The sequence below is a fragment of the Ananas comosus genome, linkage group 18 (genome assembly GCF_001540865.1).
Source record: "Ananas comosus cultivar F153 linkage group 18, ASM154086v1, whole genome shotgun sequence".
NCBI lineage: Eukaryota > Viridiplantae > Streptophyta > Magnoliopsida > Poales > Bromeliaceae > Ananas > Ananas comosus.
The window spans coordinates 3,582,995-3,594,693 of NC_033638.1; the positions used below are offsets into that span (position 1 = coordinate 3,582,995).

At 36.3% G+C, this 11,699-nt stretch overlaps 1 protein-coding gene across 3 annotated transcripts; it reads right to left on the reverse strand.

Moving 5' to 3' along the window:
* LOC109724450 (probable glutathione peroxidase 5) lies at nt 4,845–11,097 on the reverse strand. 3 transcript variants are annotated; one of them, XM_020253279.1, is made up of 6 exons: nt 10,889–11,092; nt 10,631–10,707; nt 9,533–9,594; nt 8,438–8,556; nt 5,759–5,926; nt 4,845–5,207 (listed from the first exon to the last, which is right to left on the reverse strand). In XM_020253279.1, exons 1-6 carry the CDS (start codon nt 10,943–10,945, stop codon nt 5,175–5,177), a joined length of 516 nt encoding a protein of 171 aa, XP_020108868.1. In that variant the 5' UTR covers nt 10,946–11,092; the 3' UTR covers nt 4,845–5,174. The 3 variants fall into 3 exon arrangements, with proteins under 3 accessions (XP_020108868.1, XP_020108869.1, XP_020108867.1); XM_020253280.1 differs by lacking the exon at nt 4,845–5,207 and adding an exon at nt 5,236–5,423 and having other exon boundaries at nt 9,533–9,583; nt 10,889–11,097; XM_020253278.1 differs by lacking the exon at nt 4,845–5,207 and adding an exon at nt 5,242–5,423 and having other exon boundaries at nt 10,889–11,095.

Sequence of the window (11,699 nt, forward strand, 5' to 3'; positions counted from 1 at the left end):
TTCATGTTGTGTATGTGTCCATGAGTCGTCCAAGAAATTAATAAGATGATGACATATATTCTCAAGAGTTGAGAATTTGAGACATGTGTCATTGGTGGTTAATTCCTAAATGCTCTTGATCGATGGATCATCACGGGGACGGTGATTGATCCGGTAAGATTAGTGCATGGGTCGCTACCCTTTTTGGATAGACGATCTCGAGTCGACAGTGTGGGGACACTGAAGCGAATATGTAGGTGGTTGTTAGAAAATAAGGGACCGAGCGTGACCAATGCGAGAAGTCACTTGGATGTCTACTTACTCGTCAGTGACTTACTCAATGTTGCAGTAGTGTGAATGGTCCTTTGACCTGCAGTGCATCGGTTATTCACAATGAGGTTACTGTAGTTTGATTGTACATATACTTGGTCTCTAGCTATTCGGGTTATTGCGGTGTATGTTGGCCGCAGTAGGTTTATTGTAGGAATAGGGTGTGCACTTATATGGAATCTATCTCCCTTGATAGATAGGGGCAATAGTCCTATGTTATTTATGAGACCGAGTTTAGAAGACCTTGGCCAGGGCAGAGTTAATACCGAAAAAGAGTTTTCGATATTAGAAACTCAAGTCAAATAAATTTGACATATGACAGATGATATGGTTTGACGAGTTATTCCATGACCTCCGCCTAGTCGGGATTCATGATAGAAGGACTGTATCACATGGTAACTGCACCAAGAGATTCAGTATTTCATTCTACTGACATACCACTACATGCTGCTAGATGTCATTGGTGGATAGTGAGACTCGTGAGAATTATCTAGATGATCGATAATTCTCATTGGGTTGAATTGGAATTATTTCGATCCACCGAAAGGAGTTTCAGTGATATTGTTGAAGTGATCAAAATATATCTCACTACCAGATAGAATAGAACCTATGGGGTCACACACATAAGAGGTTCTGACTGATCGGATAGTTAGATCGCGATTTTTGAGTCGCCGGAGGACATAATTGTCAATATGTTGCTAATTGGAGTAATTTGTAATTATTACAAATTAATAGTATTAAAGTGTAAATATTACAAGAGAGAACTTACTAATAGTTAGTAAATTATGAGAGGATTTATGTGCAAATATTGTATTATTAATTTGATAGGATCAAATTAAGATAAAGTTCAAGTCGAATCAAATTAGGATTTGATCGATCTAACCAATTAAGAAAAGAATAAATTTAAATCTAGATTTGTANAATTAAGTGAAACAGGAATGTGTAACATTGTATAGCATTACTCAGCACACTCCCCCACCAGAAATTAAGAGGAGAAAAAGATACTGGAGTGGTATCAAATTAGGATTTGATCGATCTAACCAATTAAGAAAAGAATAAATTTAAATCTAGATTTGTACTTATCCTTAATGGTCATTATATTATTAAAAAGAGGATTATATCCCTCTATATAATATATGGGAGTTTTTAGAAAACCCTAGTCGTCATCTCTCTTCTCTTCTCTCTGATTATGTTTTGGTACTCAAATTACCATCAACATCTGTTCGAAATAGTTGGAATGACGTTATTTGTAAGGAAGTAAATTCTCGAAAAACGAGAGTTGAACTTCGATTGGAATCAACTGATTGTCGGTTAGGTATGCTTCAAAAAGGCCGAAGGCGTCGAAATACAAGAAGTGCATTGTGGACGGCCTCGGAGGGCAAGTTGTGTAAACCTGCACAATTGCAGATTTTGCTCTCGGGGACCGATCCTTGGTGGGAGGGACCGGTTCCCGTAAGCATTGTGAGTGGCAGAAAAATGCTACGCACAAAAGTTGCTATCGGGGTCCGGTCTCTCAGGGGAAGGGGACAGGCCTCCCTATGCGTAAAATGGGTAGGGTGGCACTGCTCGCAAAGTTTGCTCTCGGGGACCGGTCCCCCTAGGGACAGACCGATCCCCGTACCCGAAAATGCCCAGGGCTGGGCTGTGCATAACTTGCAAAGTTGAGGGGGGTTTTGGGTAATTGTGCATGTGTGGGGTTAAGTGGAGGGTAGCCTTTCTCTCTTCTCTCACTTTCCCTCAAACCAAACCTAAACCTAAGCCCTCCTTCTCTCTAAGCTCTCTTCCTCTCTCTCTAGAAGGTGAAGGAGGAGGAGTTGGTGGAGATTAAGATCAAGAGGAGGTTCTTCTTCTTCTTCTTCTTCCCCCTTGGCTAGGAGCAAGCTTGTAGAGGTAAGCTTCTAAGCTCAACCATGGTAGATCTCTAGGGTTTACATTTTATACTCTAGAAATGATTTGGTTGGAACTCTAGCATGCCTAATAGATACTTAATGCATGAGTTTGGAGATTTAGAGATGGATTCTTGCACGATTGCAAGCTAGGGCTCCAAAATGGGGTTTTGCTTTGTGGTAGGGTTTGATCCAAATTGATCATGTATTAACCTAATTGATAGGCTTTCTGACACGTTGGCGAAGACGGTTCGGCAATCCGTCGAGCTCGTGCAAAGTTATTGGCAAAAAGAACCTTTCGAGCTTCGTTTCCGCCTGGGAGGCCGAGACGACGTCATAAAATCGCCAAAGCGCATTCCTAGAGTTGTGACAACGCCAGAAGGTGGGTGGTGTCATCCCGAAGCAACCAGGCTCCTCTTTATGTCTTAATGCATTGTAATCTTGCATCTCTTACATATATGCATTGTAGGATAAATGTGCATTGCCATTTCCTTATGCTTTCCTAGATGATATCATAGTGTGAGTTGAATGCTTGAGTATAGATTGTCAATTCCAAAGCTCTATCATCAAAAATAATTTATGAGTACAAAAAGCTCTATACTCATAAGAGTATAGTAGCCCTACTCTCTCTCTATATATATGGTATAAATTATACACTTTCAATTACATATATTATAGAGATAGTTCACCTACGAGGCTAAGGCTACTATACTCTTATGAGTATAGAGCACTTCGTACTCATAAATTATTTTCAATGATGGAGCTTCCGAATCGATGATCCTCTCTGTTACATATGATTTAGAGTATTTGAAACTTCTAGAAAATAAATTTCGTAATTTTTTGAAATCATAAGAAAGTTCATCAAGCGGGTATAAAATGAATGGTCAAAATAGAATGATGTCTTGAAAATGGATGATCGGATCCTTCAATTTAAGATCGGAGTTATTGATCTTTATCTATACAGTGAATAGAATTTTCTATCAAAAATTCAACTGATTTCGATTTTTTTACAACGTTAAACTAGCAAATATTCCATACCGGCCGTTAAAAATTGTCAATTTTGTGACCTTTTGATCATAAGGTAAATGATGTCGAAAAATTACAAAATTTGATTTCTAGACATTTTAAATGCTCTAGATAACGTTTAACGGTATGGATCGTCGATTCGGAAGCTCTATCATCAAAAACAACTTATGAGTACGAGGGCGATCGTACTCATAAGAGTATAGTAGTCGGACTCCACCTACAATATTATTAATAAAGAATGGTGTTTACTATCTTCCGAAGGGTTAGCAAGTTGTCAGTAAATATTATTCATTAGGAGCATTGGCTGAATTCTCTGTCTATATATAGTGTATTTATAAAATTAAAAATTTGAAACTCTATTCCTCCCATGGTTCTCCTCTAATTAGGAACTCTATGAAGCTTGGGATAAATAAGGAGAGGAGAACACATTTAAAATTAACAGTGAAGCTAAACTTCATAACTATCAAATGTTGAACTAAACAAAAACAATCAAATTTGAACTTAGAGGTTTAAAAAGGAAGTGGAGGGAAGACAAAATTTCCATTTCCTTCTAAAATTTGATTATCTAAAACTAATTTGTCCAAAAGTTTGTTAATAATTTATAAATACTGCAAAATAAGAATTTTGAAATATTAAAATTGCGAAATGAGTAGCCGTCAGTGATTGTTATCCGAAGCACTATCGAGCAGGTTGAAGATTCTACCCACTCTTCCCTCCCAGGAGAGGAAAAAAAAAAAAAAAAAAAAAAACTAGTACCCATATAATACAATCTCAATTGACTAGCTTATAGTTTAGCCTATTTGTGTTTAATATATCAGTATTTCCCGTTTAATTGTTAATACATTAAAACATCTGTTATGTGCATGTTGATTCATTAATACATTAGTGCATTCCTGTTAGATCATTAGCACTAACCATAATGCCGTAGCAGGATGCTAGTCTACTTGCCAACGATCACCCCCTCCGCCCTAGTGATCTGTCCTGATACGCTTTATTGGATCCTTGACGCTACTCATGATTTTAAAAAGCTGAGCTAATGAAAGGTATAGATACAGCACCCACGAGTCTTAATTGGGACTTTACTCACCCTAGCCTCCACCACGTAGGGAGGATGCTAGCTTACTTCTTTACAATACCTAATTCAACTTTTGAAAATGAAGGGAAGCATCTGCATTTCTCATTCATTGTGCTGCAGATGTATATGAGTACATACACTGTCAGAAACTCAGCTCAAAACTCAGCACTAGGACACACCGAACGAACTCAAGAGGATACAATAGTTAGGAAACATAGCAGGTAATAATTAATGCTTCCTGGATTACACTGCACAATTTGAAACGGATTACTCAGAAAGTTTTCATTTTATTAACTGATAACTTGTTTGATTTATATGGGCTCTCTTTTCACCTCTTTGATTGAAGAATTTTGTAATCCAATAGCATTCAATCATTTCATAGAATGTTCTTTAAGCCCACTAGAAATTCTTTAAATTTAACGGAATTTTGATGAAATTTTTTATAATAATTTAGAAATCAAAAGGGATACATAAGACTAAATCGTAAAATAAAAATTTTAAAGTTTAGGTACTCACTTCATCACATGCTAATTAAGGTGGTCCATACATTTTTTTACTCCAAAAAGCTTGAGCTTCCAACCGCTAGTACTGTTTATAAGCGATCACTTTGATAAACACATATGATAAGTTCAACTCTACATTTTTACATGGAAAAAAAAAAAAAAAAAAAAAAAAAGAAGAGCTTCCAAATGCTAATACTGTTCATAAGCAGCAGACACTTCGATATTGAGTTGGTACTATTACAGAAGATACAAAATAAGCACATGGAAAGTAGAGCATTACCTTACAATAACACAAAAATAAAAATAATCACATAGACAGAGGGCACAGTGAAAATGACTCTGGTATCTCACAAGCAAAAGTAAACCTGAAGACTTTTATATTTCACCAAGAGCTTTCTGTATGTCTTTCTGCAAAGATAAGTGAAATAAGAACATAAACAAACATAAAAGTCCGAACAAAGCAGAATTTCCAAAAGGAGAGGAAAGAAAGGGTAAATTGAACCATTAGCTCCTGGACATTTACAAAAGTTTCACTTTGACCCATATTCTTTTAAATTGAATTTAGAGCCGCCCAAACTTCAATAAATGTACTAAGTTGGCGCAATCCATCTGACGTTGAGTTGACTGAAAGATGATATGATTAGAAACATCGGAAAAATTTGTGCCGAAAGGTTTAAAACTACAAAGGTTTTCTGCTCTTAACGGCAGCTAACAAAATGGCCCCATCTTTTAAAACAATATGTGCTAATTTGCCTTTTGGTAGTGCATACTTTGGTTCAACAAAACATTTACCGTTAGACTGATAAATGGAAGATGAGGAATGGGCCAATTTGATAGCCATGAAAGTTCGGAGGCAATAAGTTTACTTCAAAACAGAAGGGGAGAAAGTGGAAACTTTCACAAAGTTTGTAGGCTAGCAGAGCAATCTACCCAGAAGAAAAAAAGGTAGAGATATGAACCTCGATAGACAATGGGGGTGTTGATGTCCCGTATCTGGCGATAACTTTTCCGTCCTTATCAACAAGAAATTTAGTGAAGTTCCACTTAATCCTCGATCCAAAGAGACCAGATTTGCTTGCCTTCAAAAATTTATAAACAGGTACAGCATCCGGACCATTTACTCGAACCTGCGCATGGTAAGGGATAAAATTTAACAGAACGTAAAGCTAGCATAGCTGAAATGAAAGAATTAACAGAGTGGAAACACTACGGAAGTTTATTGATGGCTCTGACATACAATTCCATGCACATTGCCTGTTTATTTACATGTAAATTAAAGTATTTCTAACCAAAAAAAAAAAAAAACCAATATAGCAGCATGAACAGCAGTCCTGCACCAAATGTCCCATATGTTTTGTCTACCGACCAAGTTTGGTGCATTAATAATACTACCAAACGGGATAACAGATGTGTAAGCATAGACGTACCGGTAAACATGCTATTTGCAAGTTAATGCACATAAAAAAAATACCATGCAGTGGAACCTAAACTTAAGATTTGTATCACATGACCACAAGGTTCATATCTCCCTACCAAAATTTGTAAGTTTGTGGAGAGCCATTACGCCTAAAGGGTAAAACAATTCTCCAAAATTCATTTTGCACAGTGATATTTCTCAGCTGCATTCTTGCGTATGAACTCATATTCTGGTTTCAAGTCTTGATGGGATACAACAAATCCGAGTAGTATGGAAGTCTTAGCTTCATCATTTTGTAAGGGCCAATCTATGGTTACAACTAACGACCAGAACCTTCTTACATAGATCGCTACCATGCAACCAGGTGTTACAAGTTTGACCCACAGAAGAAAAACAAGAAAAATGGAAAAAAATGAAACTTCCAATAATGAGCTAATGCTGTGTTATCTTGTCATCTATAAAGCTGACATGGCAGGAGCATGAAGAATAGAAACTCTTGCCAGTTAAGCAACCAAAAAAAACATAAGATAGAATGCCAATTTACATCACTAATTTCTGAACCAAATTGCGCAATAAAGTATGTTATGAATCTTATGATTTAAAGTGCCAGACCTACCCATTGAACATCACAATACCAAATCTAGGTTAGTTTATCCCCATCAGAGTTCTGCGTTACAACTATGAATATGAACAACACAAAATGATGCAGTATCGACTTCCACACTATGAAATTCCATTACAGGCTTCCGTACGAACCCCTTTACCATTGTATATTTTTCTTCTCATGCTCCAAATTTGGAACATGCATGTTCCTAGATGGCCCACTATACAAAGGAGATGTTCAAATTTTTCCGAACCTCAAGAACAACTCTTGAACATCCGGTATGCTTTTTCTTCCCTATTTGAGAACCAAAGTTATCTTTCCGTTTTCTCTTTTTCAGTTTTCCTCTAAAGGGAAAAGACAAAAGCGACAATAGCTTTCCTTACAGCCATTCAAACAGGATTTTTCATTGTTACCATTTCTAATCATATTTGATCACATTGAGAATCAAAGTTATTAACTTTTTGTACATTTATTTAGTTGCTCGGATCAACACCATGAGTTTGATACCGGCAATATTTTGACTGCGTGGGTGAAGAAAGAATGCATCAAATCAAATATACGTCAACAGGAAGTGAGCAAATTTTATTGTCTTACATGTAAAGAATATAATTAATACATGTTTGCATTAGTTTTATGACTTAAATCAGGAGATTTGTATAGGATTTAACTCCGCCACTCTATGACAAATCATGAGTCTAAATCTCAAGGTTGTCCAAATCCCTAACAAAAACTGAAAGTTCTCAATGAGATATCAAATCACCACCCTGATACAACCAAGGTTTTAAGTGCCCGTCGGCACGGGCCGTATCCACCGTGCCGTACCGTGCCAACAAGATACCGGCACGATACAGACCCCGTGCCGATGGCACCGCTCAAAACCCTCTATTTTTTAAATTAGTAAGTGATTTTCTCAATAAAGTTCAAAAGATGTGATAAAAAGACATAATAAATAGTTAGAATATTTGTTGCTAAAGAAAATAAATATTTCATGCTATTATGTGTCGGCACACAAAAAATTTTTTGACCAGCACGCATCGACACGGCTCGGCACCGTGCCATACCGTGCCGGCAAGTTTCCGGCACGACCCCGTGCCACGGCACTTAAATCCTTGGTTCATACAACACCTTCTCTTTGTATCAAAAATTTTAGGATAGCTGATTTGCATTAAAAATCACAAGAATCTCACAGAATACTGAATACTTTCTCATGATCTTCTCAATAACAAACATTAAACGAGTTTATAAAGCGAAAAACAGTTGGCGTCCTCCATTAAGAGAAATAAAATTAAGTCCACTATGTTAGACTGATAGGAGCGAACTAATGAAAATTCTGACAAAACAAGTTGGTATTGTTTAAACATTTCAAAACTCTAAAAAGAAAGAAAACGATATAGTCAAAAAGGACTAACGGAAGAGCCAAATGTATTTTCCTTTCTAAGAATGCATCAACTACTGTTTTGGAGGACAAAAACATCAGATGTTGGATTTCAAATTTCATCTAAAAACAGCTATTCAGGAAAATAAACTACAGAGCTGTTGCCTTACACTTCTTTCTTCATTTCAGAATTTCTTATTTGGTGTTACACAGACAAAGATAAACAAAGACAAATTTCATACCTTCTGGAAAATCGGATACTCAGCCTTAAATCTTGTGCAAGCGAACTCTTTGATCTCCTGGCTCGTACCAGGCTCCTGATGCAGGAACTGATTGCATGGAAATGCCAAAATCTCAAAATCTGATTATTTAGAAACAAAATTAATTAGCTTCCATCAAGTTGTTAGAGTGAGACAATAAATGAAGCAGCATAAAATATGACTCAGCAGAGCAGGAAAAAGAAGAATCTAATATTCAAAATAAATAAATCCATGAACTTCTTTACAAAACAATAACCTCAATAGTAGCTGGGAAAAGAAACATATCAGCATGTTCTCATTTTAAAAACAGAGAGCATATTCAGGCTAGCATCTAGTCACGGAAAATACTCAAGGTGTAATTTCTCTTGCTCTCGGTGCAATTGTTAAGCCTCTTCGTCTCCTTGAAGAGGCGGCAAATGCATAGGGGCCATTGGACGAAGAGTAATGAGTCTGAATTGTCTTGCCCCATAGGAGGGAGAATAATGGGGCAGAATTGTAGCCATACTTTAGCAATAGTCCACATGAGTTGATCCCAAGGTATGATAATCACAGGACTTACTTTCAAGAAACAAATATTACCAAAGAAGTTATCATTCGGAACAGTATTTTTTGATAAATAAGAACAACCCACCCCCCACCCCCAGGCGACAGAAAGAAAAAAGAAAAAAAAAAAAGAAGAGCATTTACTGACTTGAGAGACAAAATATTGCACTCGGGAGATCCGTGCTGAGAGAAGTAGTTAGCATCAACCCCACTAGCTGCAATTATTGTATCACAGAGGAAGGTAAAATGCATATTTTTTAAAAAATTTTCGGAGTTTTGTGCGCAACGTGATATGTCCAATGGGGCAAATGCAAGAAGCGATAAATCAATTTGAATAAAAAAGGCAGAATCCTGATAACTATTTCTCAAATAGAAGATAGATTACCAACTAAATACCAAATTCTACATTATCTTGCAGTAGTAATTGGATTGGGAAAGCAATCCAAAGAATGGTCACTATATTTACAAGAAACCTTCAAACACAATCATAAAAGGAATTTGGAATCCTATAAATAGCAGAAAACAGATACCAACCTTTGTTCTTGTACTTGCTGTAGAGTTCTGTCAACTGCGTGTAGTTGCTATCTGTGAAACCACTGTTACACAATTCATTTTAAGGAGAAGAAGCGAAAAAAATTAGGAGGTAAATAGGGAAAGATATGCTGGACTTTCTAATGTTTGGTCCTAGCCACCTAACTTTAAGAACTTACCCACCAAAAAAAAAAAAAGAACTTAAAATCTTTTCAATCAGCCACCTGATTCCAAATTTGATAAATTTCTCTTAATAATTATGAGTTACATACAAAGCAAATAACTCAAATACCTAGAGGTGAAAACGGTCGAATATGGTCGGATTTTTGACAAAACCATATCCGCATCCATATTTTCCAAATTCGATGCGGATATGTCGAACGCTAAATTTTCATTACCATATCCGCTAAAAAAGGATTCGGATTCAGATGAGACTCGGATATATATTCGGATATTGTTAGGATAATAACATATACTGATATGAATATATAAATATAAAGTAGAATTAGCGCGAATAAAACACATAATGCAATTAAAAGTTCACATTTGGTGTTCAAACTTCGTATACCTATATTTTATTCATTAAGATTTAATATTTAACAAACATAAATACAACTTTAACCTAAAGCTCATAATAAAATAAACGAAGAACACAATAAAAAAATCACTTTATCCTCCTACAATATATATTAATTAATATCCCTCTTATCTCCTACAGGTGAGAACGGTCGAATACGGTCGAATTTTTTATGAAACCATACTTTGCATCCATATCATTTTCTTCTTCTTTCTTTTTTTTGGATATGATCTGGGATATGAACAATTGAACATGTGTTGAATCCTAAAATATTTAGGTCCATATTCGCATCCTATCTACGGAGTTTATCCTAACCACCCTCACCCCTACAAATACCCCTACATTTATCTTGGTATTCAAAAATAATAAGAGTAAATATAAACTTTTCAAAGGTGAAATCACTTGTCACAAGTCATAATTAATAACAGAAATTTTTAATTAAAAAAAAAGTTTACTTTTTAAACTAAAGAGTGATCAAGTGGTAACCGAACCAAATTCCCAAATTAAAGAGAAGAGAGTATTACCATTTGGAAGCAACATTTACAACGAGAAGAACCTTCCCCTTGTAAACCCCCAAATCAACCTCCTTGCCGCTGCTATCCTGCAACAACAACAACAAAACAAAAAAAGCACACAATCCTTAATTATTATTATCATTATTATTATTATTATTATTCAAAATAACTTAACCTATTTAATCCAACAAAAAGAAACAAAAATATATATATATATACAAAAAGAAAAAGGAAAAATAAGAAAGAAGGAAAGACGGGTGAAATTACTTTGACTGTGAATTGATGGATGGAAGTCTCCTTGGGCGACGACTGCGAGGCTCCCATCTCTCCACTTCCTCTGATTTTCTCCCTTGCTTACTTTCCCTCTCTCTCTCTCTTCCGATCGAGCTGTCGCTCGAAAGGGGCACGTTCTACTGCCCCGGTATATACGGCCCAGGAGGGGCTGATGCGGTGTGATCCAGCGTATCATTGCGCGACAGTTTTAATATACATATACTATTCTACGCAATCGGATCCAACGGATTCAAAGTGATTTTTTTAGTTTTTTTTTTTTTTTTTTTTTTTTTCTCCGACCCTCCTCCATTATCTCCGCGACCTTTTTCGACAGCAGCAAGGCGGCCCGCCTTCTCTTCCTCTGCTTTTTTTTTAATTTTTTTTTTCTCTCCAACTTCCCTCCATTGTCTTCGCAGTCTTCTGCGAAGGTAACGACGACAGCGCCGCCTCCTCTTCTGATACCAGTGCCGGAGGAGAAGGATTCAAAGCGAGTATGGATAAGAGCGGAACGAACAGAGGCGATGAAGTCGTGGCCGGGACAGTGCTCGCTGTTGCTCGTGAGGGTGAGAATGAAAATGTGCCCACGCTTCTCTAAAAAGCGCTTCGAGCAAGGGCAGTGACTGCCATAGAGGGCGAGGGAGAGGTTGTGACAACAAAAAAAATTATAGAGAAGAGAAAAATCATAATAATTAAAGATAAAAATAAAAAAATATTTTATTTATAAGAAAAACTAAAAATTATATAAGAAGGAAGAAAAAGATGAAATTACACTATTAAAATAAAGTTACATTATTTTAAAAAAATT